The sequence below is a fragment of the Lagopus muta genome, chromosome 1, assembly GCF_023343835.1.
Source record: "Lagopus muta isolate bLagMut1 chromosome 1, bLagMut1 primary, whole genome shotgun sequence".
In the NCBI taxonomy this organism is placed as follows: Eukaryota; Metazoa; Chordata; class Aves; order Galliformes; family Phasianidae; genus Lagopus; species Lagopus muta.
Genome location: NC_064433.1, coordinates 55,520,914 through 55,543,219, shown reverse-complemented (window position 1 = coordinate 55,543,219; position 22,306 = coordinate 55,520,914). Strand labels below are relative to the sequence as shown.

Below are 22,306 nucleotides of genomic sequence, written 5' to 3'. Positions count from 1 at the left end.
ACAGCTCAGAACACAGCAGCACAATCCCTTTCCAACAAGGAGCAACCAGCTGCAGCAAGCTCAGATCAGAGTTATCTCAATTTAGTGAGCAGTAACCTCTGCAGATAAGCCTCAAGTAGAAGCAGAGAGCGCAAACTGGTGAGGGAAGAAAAGACAGTGAGGTCAGCAAGAAAAGGATTTGGGACAGAGGGGGAAGGGAACATAGAGATTACAAAGCAGAGCCTGGGAAGGATATGTGGGGACTAGAATTACTGCAGCAGCAGTGTGCAGGGAACTGAAAAATGCATGGGAGAATGCTGCCTAACATCTCTCACAACATAAATGAATAAAATCTGAGTCGTTTGGTATAGAACTGAACAAGTAATAGATTCTGACTCTCTTGCATAGTTCATGCAGCACCGATCACTTGCACAGTTAATTTGAGAAGAGGGTTTAAGAAGAGGAAAAGAAGCTTTAATGGAAGAATGACAGGCAAAGAAGATTTTCCCAGTAACATCCTGTCTTCTTTTAAAGGGGAGGAGATTTTAGTATTAGAAAGGAATGAACGGGCCTCTTGATTGTTCACAATTACTGCATTTGGCAGTGAAACCTGAAACTAATTCGTATGTGCGGCCTACTGTTATCAAACCTGACAAGTGCTCTGTGGGTTTATAGAAAAGTGATGACATCAAAGAAATGTTAAAAACAAACATTCCTTGACACATGAGTCTTTGTATCAAACTACTGTCTGTCAGGTGACTGTCACATTAAAATACACTACATGGTTCAGCTCCTGCCTCATACGCTATGGAGTTAGCACAGTAAGCACTTAGGGGAAGTTAGTAAGAGTATCTGCTGACCACGGTGGCTGCTTTTTAACATTAAGGCTATAAAAATTTTGTTAAATAACTCCCAAAAACAAAAGAGTGGATTCTTGCAAACTTAACATCTACCAGACTACAACAGCAAAACAAGGATTGGAAGGCTAGAGGAATTTTTCTTTTTTACATTTCTTTATGAATAGAAATATATGACAACATCTAGTTTTGTACAGCATCTATAAATTGTAGTTTTATATTATACTTCCATGCAATTAAGAGTAGAAGAAAAATAACTGATAATAATAATATTAAAGTCGGCTTTTTTGGTTAACTTATTCAGAAATGAAGACTTATGAGATTGTGCATTTGTTCGTCCCCACACAGAAACAGTTGAACTCTGTGGCTAATTTAATTGAATCTGATGTAGGGATGTATACACACATGCACAAAGATACATGTATATATGTATAAACATACATATACTGCAATTTTTACAAAATCAGGTAGTCAGTTAAACATGACCAGATTTGTTGTATCACCAAATCTGTGTGGCAGAAAGGACAGGTTAGGATGTGGTCATCCAGACAGCATGCATCTCGTGGGGGATAGCAGGGAACATAAGAGACAACTGAAAGTATGATGAGACAGTTTAGAGATGTAACGGTGGGCAGCTGGGGTACAAAAATAGAGCAGGAAGATATGTGTGACTTGGAGGAACAGCTGAAACCTGGAGAAGATGTGGAGACATACAGGATTATAGACAGATAGAAAGTGATGCCAGGCAGTGGAAGGGAGGTAGAGATATGCAATACAGCACACAAATCTGTAAGAAACCAGGCTTCATTATTTCTGCTGCTCAGCTTGATCAACTGATCTATATTGTATTTTCTGTTAGCAAAGGAAATGCTGTAATTATCCTTTCAGACAGAGAATAATGGTGAACTGATGGTAACCGGCTTGTTGATTCTAGGGCAGGAGACACAAATGAAAGATTATGTTCCAACAGAAAAATCAAGTATAGATTGTAGGAATATCAGGTAAGGGAGGGTACTGTGAGGAGAAAGGCCATTGCAGGAACACAAGTTAGATCTCTCTCAAGTTTACAGGCAGAGAAGAACGCTCCAGATCTAATCTTCCTAAACGCAGAGGTTAGTTTTAGAAACTTGCTGAGAATGAGGGAACAGAAAGGCTGTTTGCTAAGAATGAGTTGAATACTGCATCATAAGGAATGTGACCATCATTGATTAAGTCCTTCCCTCCAGAAAGAGGAGTAACAAGCTTAGAGCTCTGTCCCAGTGAAGGAAACCATGCTCAGAAGATAATTATCTAGTATGGAAAACCACAAGTTAAGAGCTTATATAGCAAACAGTGCAGGCACTAGGTGAGCTTTGCTTTAGAATTTACTGATACTGCATTACATTTAGGTACAGTCGTGATCTCCTTCTTTTGCCTTAAAAAACAAACAAAAGAAAACAGAAAAAGACACAATGCAGTAATGAACTTCAGCAGTCAGCAAACAGAAATTTTCGTCAAAGCCGAGGAATGGTTTAAACTCATATTGATTAAAAGAATGTGAACTTGGATTTAGGTGAGAGGTACCCATCTGAAAAGGTAACAGAACAAGTTCACATTGTATTGAGCCTCTACTCTTTTAAAGTATTACAGGCATTGAATGTCAAAATCAATTGTTTGCGTAACATCTCAGAAAATGGAGCCCTGAGTGAATTTTCATAATATGTTAGCAATTTAGCTAATAAAATATTAAGAAAGTAATGACTGAATATGCCTTCAGGGATAAAAGTCCACAGATCTAAAAAAAAAAAAAAGTAATTTTCAGAAATGAAAGACAAATGATATGAAAGGGCAATGAATGGTAACCTAGAGATGCCTCTGAAAATGGTAAAGAAAAGACACTAAGACCTCTCATGCGAGTGCTTTTCTAGATGTAAATGGAAATGAGAACATTCACAAATTCAAATACCACAGTTTGAAGCACACATAGCAAGTTAAATTAGGGAAATACATTTCTTGGCTTTGACAGTTAATGGTTTTGAACAGTAACAGTAGAGTTTATCTCTAGTGTGCCTAGTTCTTGAAAGCCTTATTCTGCTTCTCTCAACTTCAGCTGGAGATGCAGGAGCTCTGTTTCATCAAAATCTAAAGAGGAGGTCCATACTGTTGCAATGTCATTCTGTAAAGCCATTTTGAAATCATGAAGCACTCCAAAGCAACTACAAAACTCCACTCTTGTAGAGTGAACACACAATGGCCTAAATATGCAAAAGAAGATCTTTCCTCCCTCATTCAAGGAAGAAACTGGAGAAATGATAGTTATGACAAGAGAAAAAAGAAGGGGCAAAAAGCTGTTGCTCTCAAGATCACTAGAGTAAAGCTGTCACAGGTCAGCTTGCTTCAAGATGCAAGTCCATCAATCACTGGTGGCAGGCAACTGGATCTTTCCTAGGCAAAGAAGTATCTTCAACCTCACCGCACATCAGGCTGAATCAGAAACATCAACCTCCAGAAGTAGCATAGCCAAGAACATGAAGTAATGATGGCTGCCTTGGTAATACTGATTAATGAATGCATATGATTTTACTACATCCCATTGACTGAGAAAGGAAAATAATTTGTCTAAGAGCACCTGCACTGCCACGTGCAAGTATATACTTTATCTTGTGGCCCCAACTCTTGCTGTCTGTTGTGCACTGATACAGAAGACAAAAGAACTATACCAATACAAAGTAGAAGGGTAGTCTGGGACAATTTAATTCAATGTTTTCTACTTACAATGATCACAAAATACAGAGGCATATTTCAAAGAAGGAAATGGAAAGCAGTATCCACCTCTGCTGGTGCTCAGAAGCAGAACTGGGTGAACTGCAATTAATGAATGAAGGCCTCGAGTGAGAAAAAAAAAGGTTAGGTAAGGTGGGAGAAAGCAATTAGAGAGAAGCGAAGGTGAAAGAACGGCAAGCAAAAGTCAGAAGAACTAACAAAGGTTCGAAGAGCAAAGCAAAGAATGTCAGAGAAGCAACTCAAAGTATTCCAAGGGAAAAAAGTTCCAAACAGTAAAGCAGGAAAAAAAATACCCGAACATATCACTACTTTGGAAACTATGCAAATGTGTAACACAGTACTCACTGCATCTCGCCTAGCATATTCATCCTCTCCACGGTACTGGGGCCACCCTGGCCCCCCCGGCTGGCCATGCCCTGCTCTGCCTGAGGGGATCTCCACTTGTTGACCTCCGATCCTGCTAGCAATTCCCACCTGAGTGAGGTGCTGTATCTGAGAACCTTAAAAGCAAATATTGTTTTTTTCATCTTTATACACAGTCAAGTTTGTAGGGCAGACAAATGACAACATAAAACCTTGTTGGAAGCAGAGACAAGAAGAAAGTGGAGCTCTGTTTCTGTGTAATTAAAAAAAAAAAAAATCAGCAGAAAGAAGGCTGTGAGTGTAGAACAAAGAAGGAAAAGTTATGTGCATTTGGTGCAGTTCATCTGAGTGTAGTGTTTTCTATTGTCACTGCACTGAAGGAAGAGATTGAGATACATGCATCTCAGACGCACACTGCACATCATTCCAAAAACATGCCAGCCCTTTTTAACTAGCACTTACCGAAAACCCTGGCAATGCTTTAATGTAAATTACTTAGCAGCAAAGACAAGATATTTGCTGCTGTGGTATACCTTATTTACCTCACCCTGCTACATCCTGACTCTCTAGATTGCTTTCTGTCCCATCTCTCACAAGAATTCAATACACGACCATATAAGAGTATAGTTATTTCAGTTTTCCTTCATGGTTAAATATTAAACGATGCTGTCGCTGGCTAACGAGAAGGTCAGAACATACTGTATCTCCTTCCAGGCTGAAAGCTAACCCCTTCCTTTCTAACTTCCCTCCACCCTCTACTGCTTTCAAACATATCCAAGGATAGCTATTGTCATTAATTTTAAGACATGTGCAACAACATGCCAGCTTTCCTTTTTCCTGAATTTCCTCCCACAAGGAAACAACATTTATTTTAAGAATATATTGGAAATTAGACACATCTAATAAACCCAATGATAAATAATAGATAACTGTGCACATGTGCATGCACAAGTACAAAAATGGGAGGAAAAGACAAAAACCAGTCTGATTTATGTGTTGTAAAATTCCTTCATCTTTTCCCTCAATAAACAACCAATCTTTAAGAAGCAAGATAGCTATTTATACTTATGTTGAAGGACAGTTAATAATCATCTGAATCCAGCCCCAACTTTGCAGAAGATGCATGAGAATAGTGTGAATCAGAGAATAAAATAATCATAGAACTGTAATAGTCATGCATTTAACAGAGGAGAACAGATATCAAAAATAGGACTCAGAAGTATACGACTATTTTTAGTCTTTTTCAACTCCCCAGGAAGAAAACATTTGTCTGGAAGAAAATTAACTGTGGCATTTGCATAAGAATAGAATATTTTATTTTTAGAAGCAGTGTTTGCTGCTTAATTGCCATGTGATGTTAGAATTTTATTCATGATAGAGCTGATGAGCACTACAGAAATTATCTCACTACCAAGTCAGCAAGAGATAATATCTTCAGAAACTAAAAGATCTTGTTTTTATACATATATTTCTAGGAAGAGAAATGCAAAACAAAGATGCAGAAAAACATTCATTTACCGTTTTTATTTAGTAGGCTATTTGGGATGCATCAATTATCTCATTTAGCAAAAACAGCAGAGTGGTCTGCAGTGGAAAGTCAACATGCACCATACACTAAGAATTTTCCATTCTTAGAGAACAGGTTTGTTGTTTTTTTTTTTAAATACACTGTGTGATAACCATTGCTTGTAAGACACTAAAAAAATGTGGCAAAGTACTGCCTTTTTCAGCAAGGCCACGTGAATGCAGAGTTAACCTCTCCATCGGACTGCTTTTTTTAGCACTGAAAATGAGGGCCACATTTAAAGTATAGCAGCTGAAGAACAATGATGCCTTAATAGCGATCTCAGTGTAAGAAGAGATAAAGAAAGGGACCTGTTATTTATTGCGTGTTCAACTCAAGAAGTGTACCTGCAGTGCTTCCAACTGGTCGCGGTCGTGCCACCGACGGCATTTCCTCTGAGTATATCCCTCTGGAGGAATACTGAACCTCAGGCGGCTGCTGGTCTGGGTGCATTAACTCTGCAGGTTGAAGAAAACCTGGCCCAAAGTTCTGCCTGTGGAACAGTGAGGACTCAGGATTACAATAAGAAAACTGCCTAATTAATATCACTATACCTCCTCCAATGTCTCCTTACGATGTCTTTGAACTATGTTTTTATCTTAAACATACAAAAAAAGTCTGAGGAGTACATTCATCCCCCATGTTCTACACTGCAGATAGAAATGAGCTAGAAGCTCTACCAAGAACTTCATGCAAGCATTTTTACAAGCTACAGCTTCTTCAATGCAGAGGAGAAATCCTGCAGATCTTGTTTTTCCCTTGGGAAAAAAATCTTCAGGGAAAAGAACAAAACAGATTTCATGCAGAAAGTAGTGACGGAGCTGCTTACTGTAGCAATGCATCTAACTCTCACTCAAGAGTTGCCAGGCTCACAGTTTAGTTCTAAGTCAAACCACTCATTCTGCATGACAAGTGTATTTCATAAACTGTTACGATTTCTTCTGATCACTCTCCAGGAAATTTTCAAAAGCTTGCTCCTTAAGATTTATCAAACTACAGAAAACTGTCATTGGCACATATGAAGAGAGATGCAATATATCCTAAAACTAATGTTTCCTATAATTCAGGCAGGTGGTTGTAGTCAATGTTAACAACAGAAACTGCTGTTGAACTTTCCTCATTACTCGTGCCAATGTAATGGAACTGGTAAAAGAAATGTAGAATGGGAATAGAGACAGAGAGGGAAATGCTGCTTTCCCTATGCTTCCTATGAGCACATCTTTACCCTGACACGGTGAGGTTATATTTTAAAGAATGATGGCAACTGAGTGTTCAAGAATTATCAGCTCCTTTAAATATGGTGGACATGTGAGTACCTAAACTGTAGGAGCTTAGGTTATTAGGCTAATCTTTCCTAGATTCCAGGTATGGTTAAAGAAAAGAGACATGCTCCTCAACAAGTATTACAGGCACTCAAGGCAAAAGGTTAGGCTCACTGAATCATTTTCTGCAGGAGGCTGTCTCTCACAGGTAATTATGAAGAAAGAAAGAGATGAACATCGTAAGTCAGGCACATGAGGTTACACAAAATGAAGATGGGATTAATTTTATATTCCCTTTTACCACAGATGCACCTAAACTCTTCATGACAACTGACTGCCACCTATCACCTATCCCATCTTTCAACACCTCCTTTTACATCCTTTCTTTTTTCTTTTTTTTTTTTTCTTACAGTGAAGTTCCATGTCTGAATCTAATTCAATCTTTTCTTCATTTGCACTCTATTTGAAAAGCTGACCACCTTTGTATGATGAGCAAATAACAAAGAAAGCCAAGATAATAATAGAGTGAAATAAAACCAAATAAGAACCTAGTAAGGCCAGAACAAGTAGTTGTAAAATAAAGTACCAGCTACTTGACACATGGTATTTACATGAAGGATGTGTAAGGGGTTCAAACTGCGGCAGTCCCATTGTGGAAGTGTCAGAATTTCTGCAGCTCCCCTGCATACATTCCCAACAGTCCACTCAGTGGACTGAGAAGGAACTATTTTCAGTCAGGTTTACAAGCTCATTAAAATAAATGCCTGAATGGGTAGGTAATGTTTAACAGCATCACTTCTGTTATTTTAGTTGCTCTAAACAGTAAGGATGCAATCATTCAACTACAGTGCAGAGTTGAGTCTTAACAGACTTATAATTTTTTGATGCTGTCTTTTAAAAATAGTCTTCTCAACATTACTGAGAATGTATTATTTTTCTGTCATTTTTTTCTGAAAGGCGAGGGAGTATTTCCTTATTGCTGATGGGTTTGTAATTGAAAGGTGCAAGTTTAATAACCCACCACTTCTCTTTCCAATTTTCTTTTTAGTAGATAGATATAACTACTCTTTAATATTAACCAGAGGTCAACAAAAGTATACAAAACAGGACAATCTGCATCACTCAGGCTTGCCAGTGCTACTTCCTATTTCCAGACTGTGATCCAGCAGTAGCTTAGCACATGCAAAAAATGATTCAGCCTCAAGCTGTTTAATTAGCTGTGGAGCGATTGTCCCCCAGATCAATTTTAAACCAGTGAGACACTATGGCTAGCTATCTCTGTGGCGTTATGCAACATTCATTTTTTGGTAAAAGTTGTTGATTGTGCTGTTATGTTTGTACAGCTGTTATGTGTCCTGGGTTATTCACATACAATTTTTTTTTATTCAAGTTGGTTCCAGCCCATTAAAGATGATGACTGCATTTGTATGGAGAAGGGAACAGTAGATTACCCAACTATTCTATGCATTGTATATTTAAGCCAATGGACTATTTCACTGATATGTGCCATCTAACCATACTGACTGCAGATCCATTTTTCTTCGTCCGATTAGTGTGCTGCTTCTATCAGTTTATTTACAATGATCTTCTGAATATGAGCATAAGCCCCATTCCAAAATCATGAAAAGTCTTTTCTTGTCTTTTACCGACCCAGCTTTAAGAAATCTTTTTATGGGAATCCAGAGTGCCAATATCAAGGGCTGATAAACTTTTGAACAAAAAATATATTGCAAAGGTGCTATCTGTAACATGGGTTACAGCACTTTCATGATTAATTTATCATATTTTCTCTGAACCTGTAACAGGAAAACAAAGAGATAATTCCCAGTAACTGAAATAGTCAGCTCTGACCAAGAACTGAGAAAATGTGCTTGCAGACTACTCCTTTTCTAGTAGGCCCTTCCAAAATAGGGTTGCAGGACAAAGGATAAAGGAATGTTCTTAATATCCATTCTGTAGCTGAAGAATCATCAAATTTTCAAGGCAGTAAAGACGAGGTGGAATTTTATGAATGACATGGATACCAGTGGTGCTTCAGAGCATATGATGAGATGTAATGAGAGAGCAGCAGAAAGACGCCTTTTTCGCCAGTTTGGTTACTGTGGCATAGACAGTCTGTGACAAATGTGACCCCAGTACACACTGTGACTCAAGAGTCTAACTTCATGTGTGTTGTTAGCACAAAGACACCAAACAGCAATCACTGGGACAACTGCTTCTTCTCTTTACGTCATTCTCCCACAATAAGTCCAGAAGATGGAATATTTGTTTCTCATTGATTATATAGCAATAGGCCTGCAAAGCATGCTTTCACTATGAGGGTCACAACGCTCTGGAACTTGTTCTCAACTTGGTTAGAAATAGAATGAATCTGTTAGTCATCTGCAAGCTTTCCTGAGTGTGTGCTACCCCGAGGTAGCCTCAGGATAAGTAAGATGAAAGCAAGAGTACTGGGAGGTATACATGCATCTGAGTAACTCAGGCTCTCTGAAACCTGAAACTCAGTGGTTTACTCAGTATTTGAAACGATATCTCCACAGCCAAGGGGCTAGAAACACATTTCTTTTTCAATGGGGACTTGAATTCCACACAGTATACATATGTCATTCACGTCACATAAAGAAATTACACAGGCTGGATCTGAATTCCTGTTACTTTTCATTTCTAACATACTTTGCATAATAATATAACTGTGCCAGTAAGATCTCTGGAGGAGGAAATGCAAAAAAAATAGTATATGATAATTCCATCATTGAAACGCTACCTTGGTAGGAGACCTGGTGCTGCTGGCGGAGTCATTCCAAATTCCACGTATCTCTGTTGGATGAAAGAAACCAAATGAATTAAAATGTTATACCCCGGGAAGTCCACTGCCAGACTTTCAAGCGATGAATTGCAGAGATCGCTAGGCCTATGTATGTGATTGGACTGCAAGCTTGACAGTTTGGTTCTACAAACCCAGTGTCACAAGGTCAGAGAAGCACTGTTACAGTGGGACAGCAGAGTCTTTTGTCTGATCAGGGTCTACAAGTAACTTAAAAACCTTTCAAAAAACACTCTTCCCACTCACAGATCAAGCACTGCTCCAATGTCTATTTAGCTTAAAACTTTCAGCAAATTAAACTTTTCATTTGCAAATCTCTTTAAATCTCCAATCAGCATCAGACTGCAACAGAGATACCACAGGGATTGGACTCAGGAGTCCAGTGGGGTTTTGAAATCTCAACTGAATTGTTATGGAACTTGAAACAAGCTAAAATTTTATCCAGTGTCTCAGTGTCCCATGAAATCCAAAAAACTTCACACAGAAATACTGCTTTTCTACTCCTCACTTTATGAAAGCATTTGGATGCTCTTCTGGAAAATATAACTTAAAACCAATCCAATCCTTTTTCACTGACAAACTATACTAGTACCTATACTAAAAAAAAAACAAAAAAAACCAAAAACAAACCAGATCAAAAGGTGATTTTTTTCAGATCATAACTGAGAGAAAGAGAAACTTTCACTCTAAAAGAGAACTATTTTGTGGTTGGGATTGGAAAAGGGGAAAAAAAATCCAAACGGCTTCAAAAGTAAGTTCACCATATTGTGAAGGTCATTTCTGAGCTCTCCTGTTCAAGAAACTATTTCATATTTGTGCAAAGTCCTTTCAGAAAGGGCGTAACAGCAGCGATCGTGACTCAACTGGTGCTAACCACCTGTCCAGTAAAGGCTTACACATGACATGACTCACATCGAAAGCATTTTCTACTGCCTGAGATGGACCATAAGGTGATCCCCATTGGGTACATGCAGTTCCCCTCCCTGCCCATGCAGGCTTGCTGTTTACCGGCTGTCCTGCAGAGACCCCGGGTGGTGTGACAGCTGTGGAGCTGGCTGCTTGGCTGCTGGGGGCCACCAGGGCAAATGCATCATCCAGGAGCGAATGCATGGTCTGCCGAGCCTCTTCTATGGATGGCTGTGGTGGGACGTACTGGGAGACTGGGTGGGATGGCAGGCCGGGGAACTTCCCCAGATCTGCTGAAGATGACGTCTGAGGTTCAGGAGGCAAATCTGGATCAGACTGGAGAAAACATAAAGAAGGTAAAGGGCAGCCAGCCAGAAGTTCAAGCAACCAGCTCCCAATCAGAAGTGAGCAATGTTCCCCTGCCAGACCCAGAAGGAGATGAAATAAACCCAAGTACCAGCGCTGGACAAAACCTGTCCCTTATCCTCCCTGCTTACACACGCACAGACATGACACCAGCTGCACAAATGCTTCATTCAGTGTGATCTGAAATGCCCTGATTGGCAATATGGCAGTGGTGCTTGGCACAGCAGTTCCTCAGGTATAACAAATCACAGTTTGCAAGCACACATGTGAAGTCGTGCTGTGAGCATTTTTCCCACTCAGACAAGACTGTCCACATCTCTGAATCCTCCGCAGTTTTTCAGGTCCAAGAAATTAGCTTACAATTGATCACATCAATAGTAATATTAAGCAATTATTACCCTCCAGGAAAGCATGCAAAGGGAATTGCTAAGAAGTTAAGGGGTTAGCTGCATGGAACTTGGGTGCATCACCTGAATGGGATTTAATGTGCTTCATTGCAGTAATAGCTCAGGCATGCATTGCAATTACTACCTGGGATCTTACCACGTGGGTCTATTGTTTATCAGTAACAGGAAATTAAACATTTGCAGCAGCAGACTTACTATTTAAGCTCATTCTTGCCACTGTACGCAGACTGCAAAATAGAGATGCAATCACAGAGATGCAAAAGCCTCAACTTCATCAGGAACTTAGCATTCTGAGTACTGTCTCGCTAGAGATGTCAAAGGGGCTGAACTCACTGCGTGACAAGTCTTAATTCAGATGATAATTCATTCTGCTGCAGCACGACATTAAAATCACCACATTCTTGTTTGAATGCAGAGGAGGACCACAGAATTCAGCATTACAGCCACTTGACTGCATTTGCAGCTAATGGTGAAGTTCTTGAAGTTATTAAATCATCTTTCAAGATAAACACCGTCCAGAGCTTTTTAATATTGGCATTACACCTAGTAAAGTCTGCTTTGAAATGGGTAAAAATGCCTAAGTACAGTTTCTGACATGGATATGACTGAACAGAAGTGTTTCTTAAACAGGAAAACATAAAATTAGTTGTTGAGACACTGTACTGGAATTATTTTAAGTAACTGTGGTATAAAGTCATACTAGTCTTTCATTAATAATTAATTCACAGATTTTAAAGATGATAAAATTTCTCATGAAAAGAACAAAATCTTTCACTCTGGGAGAGCAAAGGATTTATTTTGCTGTAATATATGAATACATACATGCAGCAAACTGGACTAGAGCGAAGCTATGTTCAACGCACTGTGGAATGTGCCAAGCACACTTTCATGTGCATAATACAGTGGCATTAATGAAAACATAGTTTTAGTTCTTGGCTTCTTCTAGGAATAGTTGGCAGAATTTCATGGCTTCATACTGACAAATTGCCAATGAAGTGTTTGTTTCGCTTGGATTTACATATTAATTACATATGCCTGAAACTAGCCACACAGATCACAATTAGAAAGAATAAATCCTTCCCACGTCACAACTGCCATTACAGCCATCAGAACCCTCCTGTCATTCAAGACATACATACAATATACGCAGAGTTATTGACTCCTGGAGGTCGCTTGTACGTCCCATCACTATCAGTTGTGATCAACCTGTCTTTTTCCGCATCGATAGGACTACCGTTTATCTGATGTCGCCGGCGCTGCTTTGGAGAACGTTTTGCGCGAGAGCTGAATACAAAGAAAACAAAAAGGCAGAGAGAGAAAAAAAAAACAAAAAACAAAAAACCACAAGACAAAGGTAATCACATTTCTTTTTGTAGTTTCTTTTCACCCCATTCAAGCTTGAGCTTCTCTGCCCATTCCATCCTAGTAATCCTTGTCTCGGCTCTTTTCCTTCTCCCAGCTTTTCATCCCAGTCCCACTAGTCAGTCCCAAACCCCTCTCCTCAAGTTTCTCCTAACAACACTATCACTGCTGTAGCAACAGCTGCCCAAACTGTCTCCCTCCTCACCCAAACTTTCTACAGTGTCACCATAGAATCATAGAATCACCAAGGTTGGAAAAGACCTTCAAGATCATCCAGTCCAACCGTTCACCTATTCCCAATAGCTCCCACTAAACCATGTCCCTCAACACAACATCCAGCCTTTCCTTGAACACCCCCAGGCTCGGTGACTCCACCAACCATCTTTCTACAACCATCTTCTAAGCCTCCCCTACCACCTTTTCACACCTCCCAGCCCAATATCTGACACATTTTCAGTAGCAGAACAGACCACACCAGCAATGAGGCCTTGTGCTTGGTTAGTATGTTGTGTTTAACTGTACCATTGTAAACCAGCTGAAGAACATGGGCTGGAGAAAAGCACCTTTCCTTCAGTGTGGAAGCAGTAGCAGGTAACAGCCCTCTAGAAATAGTACTTCGGTATTATTAAGCCTTAGACAGAGCCCAGAGAAAACCTTCTCTGGAAATACAGGCCCGGGAAGGTGGATTTGTGACGCTGTCAAATATGCCCCTTTTTATAGAAGGAATATTTAAAAGGTTATCTCTGCTTGTGAGTTTGTCCTTAAAATTCAGAATCTTCACGTTCTTTAAGTTGTTCAAGGCTTTCCTTATTTTTGATCTTTTTACAGTCATTATAAAAATGCTACTTCTTGCAGTCCACATTTTCCCTGTTTCTTTGTTAGTACTTATGTTGTAATTTTGATCTCTTTACACCACACAAGAATTAGGTAAATCAATGGCAGAGCAAACGCTAAAATGTTTTAAGACAGTTTTCATACATTTGTGTTTTGTTTTTTTTTTTTTGAGAATTCACCCATGAAAACTTGTAGAAGAACGCATTTGAAAACAAAATAAACTGACATACATTGAAACAAATAAAAATGTTTAGAACAATCCCAACCCTTTTGTCTAACCAACTCAAAGTCAACTAAGGATCAAAATGACTCTAAGCTCTGAAAGTTCAGAAGTAAAAGTCTGATATCCTTTGGACTCTGACCTTAAAAGAAAACTGATCTTTCCCATCTTTGAAACCCCTACCTTTTCCTGGGCTCTATGAAGACTGTAGGCACGCTTCCTCCAGGGTCTAAGATCTTGTCAATCTGCATCTGTGCCTTGCGGTATATTCTGTGCTGTTCTTTGGAGTCAACCACCACCACATCATCCACAACTGGAAATTCATAGTGCCCTTTGCGCTTGGCACGAAGACGAATCTTGTTGCGGTGATGCTCAATCTCAGATTTATGCCTTAGGGCTGTCTGTATCTTAAAGAAGAAGGAGGAAGAAAATCAACTGCATTTTTATGTGTGGATTTTGCAAACCGAACTTTCTGCTGCTCTTCTGCAAACCTCTCCTTCTCACCTCAGTGTCTGATCCCATTCCCTTAAAAAAAATCTCTGACGGATCAAAATAAATCATACAAATTGTAAACACGCTTTCTTTCTTGGATACCTCCTTGTGTAGATGTGATATTATATATAATAGGATTATATGTAATTGAACAGCATGCCCAATTAGAGAGAGGTAGTAATTCATTAATAAATGGCAAGAGAAACACAAAAAGGTGAGACCACCTTTTTGTGAGGTGATACCGGCCTAAGAAAATAAGACTGATCAACGCAAGCTACTTTTGCCTGTCAAACAGAGATATTTGATCAATAATGTTGAAGTTTGCCACTCATTTCCATTAAGGACAGGAATCTAAGCTGTTAACTAATCTCTCTGCTGTACATACAAAGCTGCCACAAGTTAGGGAGAACTGCAGCAGCAACACTAGACCCCAGGTTCCCAGACAAACATAGTATTGCCAGCTCTACAGCTTCTTGCAGACTGAGCTTTTATGCCTCTTTCCAGTCTTTTGTCGGATTCTCTGGAGTGCATCTCATCATCTGGGGAATGATACAGTAATACCGTACTTGCATTTTCTGGCCCAGTGCTCACTAAAATCATTCTTACCAGCAAAAAAGACCTGGGCGCCAGATCAGTCCACAACAACTGCTCTGCCTGTGCTGGACTCATTTGGGAACACAGCAGCAGTAAATTAAAAAACAATTAAAATTGATTTTTATGGTTTTTCTAATGAAAATCCCCCAAAGGCATTACAGGGATGCAAGCCAGACTTTTTTACATTTATAGTTAGAATTTTATCATTCTTCTGTCAATACAATCAGATGTATACCTCATGGTCCCTCTTGCCTATGTATACTACATTTTCCTCTCTTCTGTATGTTAGCGAGAAACACAGTACCTTAACACAGTGAAGTTAAAGCTTTCAGTAGTCTTCCTCTTTGAATTATGGGAAGATGCCATCTTACATTGCATACAAAACCAGGGTGCAGATATGCAGTGTTGTCAGGCAGTTATGATGTGGTTTTACAACACATTATCTTTCTCTCCTAGTGCCCCAGGCATGCTCTTATTCTGCTTAGAGCAATCTGAGCATCAGAGAAGGAAGTTTCTGTATGTTTACTGTCAGATAAACACATCAGAAGTTGGAAGCAATTTCTGTGCTGCAAATTCACACTCTAGGATGTCCTAAAATAACTTGTTTGTATAATTCATATCCTGAGTTGCTGAAAAGCCAGAAGAATGATGCAGAATGAAACCCAATGTTTCAGAGATAGACATTTCAGCTCTTATGCAACTCTCTGTTGTAAATCATACCCTACCAACTAGCAAAAGGATGATAACACAATGTATTCTGTCAAGAATTCTTTCTTTGTGCTTAAGTTTCAGATTAGGTAGCACTTATAACAGGTCAGGTAATCTCTCTGGATGGAAACAAGATTATTCCTGTAACTTGTCAAAATTCAACTGCACTGGAACTAATGAGAACTCCTGATAACAGGAAACTGGATCTTTTCACTTCCCATTTGGTTAGACATACAGTTCTCCACAAGCACTCACAGCACTTAAGAAATACCTCTTTATTTATTTTGTTGGTCTCTGCTACTCGATCAGAAAGCACAGAATTCTGAACTGGAGGTGCTGCCATTGGTTGCATAGCAATCAGCTGGATCTTGCTTGGGACCCGTCTGCTGGCATCGGAGGAACGTGACATCCGATCCACATGTTCGAAGATAGAGGCTGAGGAGTGCTGCTCATTGCCACTGCTGCTCTGAGGGGGTCCTGAATTACCAGAACAAGTAAAGAGTAAAGCAGTGCTGCTAAGGTTATCTCAGTCAAATGACAAGCTCTACAGATGCTATGCTATGAGATTTTGCCATGTTTTCTGTCTGTTTTTGATTTACCCTATAGGCCTTCCATCTGATTCGCATTTATTGTACAAGTTTGCCCAGCAGTTTGCAAATTACATTTTCTCACTACATTTTCAGAAGATGAGCCATCATTCTTTATTTCTGTAAACCAAACTCTTGGCATTTGCAAATCCTCAAAATCTCAGTGTGCTTTGGTCCGTAAAAAGCTTCTCAAGCACATCCTGCTAATGGTTCCTCAGTACTTATGGAGATGCAAATTCCACAAATGGAATTTCCAAGAGCACTAAAAGATGTCACACTGCAAAATGCAGTTGTTCAGTGATAGCAATACGCCAACTAAACAAAAAAGACTGAAAAATTCACACAAAGAATTTTACAGACATTTTACTGATTGAAGCTCTTAAAGCACTGTTTGCTTCTTTGTGACAGGATAAAAACTTCACATTCTAAGTGGAAGCTGTACAAATATTGCCACATAATGATTTGTTGAAGAGTTTTGCCAACTCCAACTGAATCAGGCAACAGTTAAATACTGTACCAGGAATAGGCTGTCTCCCTTAAACTTGAAATTTGTAGGAACAACACAGTGGTTTGCACTTAAGCACATAAAACATATTTTTGTATTTTTTGTTGGAGTGAGGCCTACAACACCAGTTGTTATGTGGACTAGAATTAAAAAAAAGATGTGAAAAGTAGCATTTTGTGTTGTCTGCAAGGTAACACTGCAAATTCTCAAGTTGATAAACTGATTTTCTCCATAAATTATAATCAAAGACTACAGTTTGTGATTCTTCCAGTGGATGAGTGCAACAGAGTACAGTGATATGGTACCTCACGTGGATTTCTACTAACAGGCTATGGTTCTCTGGTTCAAATCAGAAGAAAAAAGAATATGACTGCACACTTTCAGTTGTTGATTGACATGACCCAAGAGATGGGGTATAAGAGACAGAAAGGAAAACAGCTACGACAATAGATTTGATCACTAACCCTAACAAAGCACTGGGTTCAGAAGACTGAAAGCCATCGTCTGTAGAAGACTGCAGCAGGAGACTTGCTCCTTCCTTCCCTAGCACAAAAAGGGAGCAGGAGGCAAAAGGAATTGTATACTTCATATATTGACATCAGATGGAAAGTAAACTGCCCACATACTAAGCAAAATTGTCAGCTTTCATATTTCTCAATCTTGATCAATGCATTGTCAAATATACACATTTATAAATGATTCATACATTGCATTATTACGTACACCATTTATAAATGTGACTTTCTTATTCATCAAGTGTCCTTAAAGAGAAGGTAAATAGTTCCATTCAAGATTTGTCCCCAGACATTTTGCAAGGCATAAAGCCTAAATGAAATGTAATTACGTCTCAGCACGGTCTATTTATATGATCTTTATCACTTGTCATCTCCACAATCATTAATGGGCCTCATCTTCATGCATTTCTTAGAAGCATACAAGCATTGCCTCTTACAGAGATACAAGCAATTACTACAAGTTCCTCAGAGTAATCCTGTAGTGCAGCAAAAATCTGAATTTCTGCAGCCTTCTTTCCCATTTTCCCCAATTTTCACAGTCTAGCAGCAGTTCTCAAAGCTTACAGACCTCCAACTGAACATCTTAAACTTATTTTTTGATGCTCTTATGATAGCAAGGCCCAGTCATGCATCTCCAATGACTCTTTATCATTTAATCCATAACCTTCCTGTTTACGCGAATAAACAGGTGCTTGGCAGATGACTCTTCTGCAACTGTTTTCATTTTGTAAAAATACCTGAAAGTCCCACTACCAAATTTTGGTAAGGCTCTACAGTAACATTAAATGCTACTCTCTTTTGTAGAAAAGATGCAAAATAGAAGTCTAAGCTTCCCCTGGTCTTTAAATCCTCTCTGCATGTACATGTACTCAATGTGTCTGTAAGAACAAATCGAGATGGAAATACAGTATGCATTATACTGTATGTATATTATATATCATGTATTATATTCTGTATATATACAGAAAAGTATGTAAGAAAACCCCAAATTGCACCGTGTTGTCAGCATACGTGAGAACTGCTTCAAACCTAACAGGAATTCCTTTGTAAGATCTGACAGTGAATGATTTCTCATTTCAAATTACTTATATTGCACTATTTTTCATCATCAGAAATCCTTCCTTACAAAGCTAGAAGACGGCACTACCTGACAGAAAATTTGATCTCTTACCAGACAGTTGAGGTTGACAAAAAATGTAGAGGAATTAATACCGAAATACTGGACAAAACAGCTTTAAATAACTACTTCACATAGATCATGTATCAGGATCAATACTCCTGGGTTGAAACAGCTAATTAAACAAGTGTCAGGAAAATTAATTGCTCCGTAGGATGCTGTTTTCAAACGAAAACCAATACAGTGGGAGACAGATGAAGGCAAGAGACAGCAACCAAGGTGTACAAAGCTTAATCCAAAATCATGTGAGGCCAACAGGAATCTCCTACTGATCCACATAAATTTGAATCACCCTACCTTATGCACTCTCATACGAGTTTCACACAGTTTGTGATTATGTGTAGATTATGTGTCTCGCTCATGACTCTTTTCAGTTAGTATACAAAACTAAGAATGGAAAGCATTATAGACAGCCTTACACCCATCCATCCCTATTATTATAAAATGGAAATTGCTATTAGAGACCACAGCCCTTAATTTATCGCTGGGTATGGTATGCACTCTCAAAGACAGTGCCAGCTTTCTCCTGTCCCATCTTCACAATGTCTCAGTCCTGAGCACTGAAACACTATTTCATAGGAAAAAACTCAAGTTTCTTAGCAAGTAGCCTGCATTTGTCTAAGTAAGGAGGCTAAATTTCAGGATCTGTAACTTGTTTATACCATGCTAAATTTCAGGATCAAGTTACTACAGTTTTGCTTCTTTCATAGTGAGAATGTTGAATAATTTGAAAGAATTTGGAGAAAATCAGAAAAATCAGTTTATATTGCATGGCTATAAGTTGTGGTTTTGAGATCTTTTAGTACACTGATAGCTAAAAAGCAATTTTGTTTTATTTCTTAGGTGAGAAATCCTTCCATGCTCAAGATACATCTACAGCTACACCAACATCTCTATTAATACTTGTATACTAGCTCTGGTTACTTACCCACTCTGTTTGTTCCTGACAACATAAAGGAAAAAGAAGAAACAACACAGTAATTATTACAAATAATTCAGCTGGAACGGCAAGTGGAAAAAACACAGCAATGTTGGTGTTTACTTTTGGATGAAATGCATAAACTTGGATCCAACTGCCAAGCCACAGCTGTGCAAAACGGGAGCTGAATCTGTCATTTAACAGACACAGAGGCCTCTACAGGCAGCGGGACCAATTATGAATGGTAAAAATAGTCCCTGTGATTGCCAAACCAGAGGCACCAAACAATGAAGACACAGTATGTTTGATCCAGTAAGGGCAAGTATAGGTAAAAACATTTCATATAATATTTTTGCTGCCTTAGTCAGATAATGCAGGCACAGTAATATCTGACGTTTCTATAGCAAAAGGACTTATTAAACCTTACATGAAGTGTTAAGGCAAATGGAAAAACTGAGAGACAAAAATGGAGTCCCCAGGTAAGAGGAAATGAGACAGTACAAAATCAGGGCAACAGAATTGAAGTCAGATAGGCTAGAGCAAGTCATAAACCAACCAGCCTGTCTGAGATGACCTCTATTATAGTATAATTGTTTTCCTAAATATTTACTTGGGTATGATTTCTCGTCCTTAGAGCAAACCTAAGGCACTGAAAGTATACATCGTCTTCTTTTTATACCTGCACAGCATGCAGTGCTGGCTGAATGTACACATTGATCTACTAGGAAGTACAACTTTCTAGTCACATTAGCAGATCTTTGACTTTGTTTTCTTGCGCTCTTGTCACAGAGCAAAATGTGCTCTGTCACCATTGCTCTTCCAGGAGTAGCACACATTATGGAAGTTTAAGACTCACACACTATGCAATTTTTGGTTTAATCAGCAAAGTCCTAGTGTTTTATATTGACTGTCTTACATATTTATAAATCCCATTTCTTCAACACGGGCATACACTGAAGAATGTCTGCTATGATCTGAATTTCACTGGCACTGCATTCCTCAGTAATCATCTAATACTTCAGTAGATATTTCATATAATGTATGGAAAAACATTCAGTACACCAAAAGAGGCTGCTCATAGTATGATATTTTCCTCTTCACAGTTTCTGCTGCCACCAAGGCCATATGTATTAAGAACAGATGGTGAAATCACAAGCTTCTTTAATACATATTCAGTACCAGAATTTTCTCTAAGAAAGCCCAAAGATTGTAATTTAAGCCAAAGTTCTGGTAACTAAAACCTCAAGCAAGGATCAAGCCATCTAAAACTGAAAAAGCTCTCAGAAGCAACACTGCAAGTTTGTGTACTTTTTTTTTTTTTGTTTGTTTGTGTACATTTTGAAAACGTTTGAAATAAAAAGGGCAAGACATCTTGTGGTGTTTCCATCAACTTTAAAATGGAGAAAGGAATACAACATAGGGCTCCTCCAAGGCATTTTTTGGTGGTGGCATTTTAATGCTAAGAAGACAGTTCTTTGTAACAAAATAAAATAAAATAAAATAAAATAAAATAAAATTCACTGTTTTTGATGTATTTGCTCTGGATTTTCCTCTTTCCAAAACACAATCATGAAAGCATCCTCACAAAGGAATCTTTTGGTTTTGTTTCATCTACTGAAACAGAAGACCTTCATACATTTCATTCTAGCAAACTTTTGCATGTAAGGGCTCACAAGGAGTGAACTTTCCTTCTTCCACTCTCCCACATGCCCCCAGCAAATCTCTTTCCATTTAGGAGTAATTGCAGTGGCCAGCTTGGTAGTATTCATGCAGACAGTTATATGAGCTGTAGATTCAATGCCAAATATGGCTTCAGAGAAGTAACGGCCCTAGATTAGCTCTTCAACCCAGCTAAGTAAAGCACTGCTAACGTACACAAGTTTCGTATTGTTTTCTTCAATAAAAAAAACAAGTAACACACCCTTCTTTGTGGCTCTGCGCGGTTTACCCTCATTTGTAACAGCTGATGGTCTTGCAGTTTCCTCCCCTGTCTCTCTCCCACTGGATTGTTCACTTGCAGTGGAGTCAGCGTCTGATGGTGAAACTCTGCCGCAAACGTTAAAAAACAAACAAACATGTGACATAAGTTTGCAACGGAATACAGATCTCACGAGCAAAGGATTTTCTGTTAATATGCCTTGTAAAGGCTGCTAATATTTTCTTCTGTTTATAATAAATCATCACAGACATTCATTGTGATGATGTTACTGTCACTGTGTGTGAAAACTGACTGCAACAGAACTCACACATAACGAGACTTCTTACCAATCTTTCCTTTAACATTTTTTCAAGAATATATTATGTGACCAAGTAGCAGGTTTACTGTTCAGACAGAAAGGAATTATATTAACATGAGGAAAACTACACAGGTAATTATTTTAATACACAAACTTGGTAAATTGGTGCTCTCTTGCTAACACTGCAAGTCCATGCACATACTTGCCTGCCTACTTAAACACAGAGCTATTCAGACACACTACTTTTATGTATTTATCCCATGCAGTCATGAGACGCCTAAAAAAATTTGTTGCTTTGCAATTATACACACAATCTGAGAAAAAAAAAAAAGAAAAAAATCCCATGATTTTCCCCAGAAGAATACTTCAGCTGTAAAATTATTCAGATAATATAGAAATAGCAAAAATGTAGAGTATATGCTACTGCCCAGCTAGCACCAATGCCTGTCTTTCCATGTAGGATTAGACTTGTGATAGTCTCTGTAGTGATCATTCAGATCATTCTATTAATTCAGTGATTTACACAATCTATGCACTATCCTGTGCATTAACCTTATTACGTGCAAGATTTGCTCAGGCTAGATGCATATCTGCATTAGTTAGGGAAGCTCTCAGCAAAATATCAACCTGCCTAGAGCACACAAACTGAGATATCTACATCCAGCCAGCCAAATTCACTGAAAGTCAAATTTACTGCTTTCAGCAGGCAATGCTCTGAATTTATTTCTTCTTTTTTTTTTCTTTTTTTTTTTCCCCACTAATAATAAAATGCTGTATTTCTTTTTTTTTTTCCCTGCATGACTCTAATAAAGTCACATCCCAGTTAAAAAGCATCAGCAGGAATAAAAAGTGAGATGGTTCTCAG

At 38.7% G+C, this 22,306-nt stretch overlaps 1 protein-coding gene across 4 annotated transcripts in view; it reads right to left on the bottom strand.

The window, feature by feature from the left end:
• The window catches only part of KIAA1549 (KIAA1549 ortholog), a 137,107-nt gene that overhangs the window by 6,000 nt on the left and 108,801 nt on the right, over nt 1-22,306 (bottom strand). For 2 of the 4 annotated variants that reach the window (XM_048937511.1, XM_048937520.1), the window contains exons 12-19: nt 21,126-21,250; nt 15,773-15,978; nt 13,891-14,114; nt 12,431-12,575; nt 10,621-10,854; nt 9,553-9,605; nt 5,874-6,019; nt 3,945-4,099 (exon numbers count right to left, since the gene is read on the bottom strand). In XM_048937511.1, coding sequence (XP_048793468.1) covers nt 3,945-4,099; nt 5,874-6,019; nt 9,553-9,605; nt 10,621-10,854; nt 12,431-12,575; nt 13,891-14,114; nt 15,773-15,978; nt 21,126-21,250 — 1,288 coding nt within the window. The remainder of the gene's footprint in view (nt 1-3,944; nt 4,100-5,873; nt 6,020-9,552; nt 9,606-10,620; nt 10,855-12,430; nt 12,576-13,890; nt 14,115-15,772; nt 15,979-21,125; nt 21,251-22,306) is intronic. The other 2 variants (XM_048937529.1, XM_048937538.1) reach the window with 2 other exon arrangements.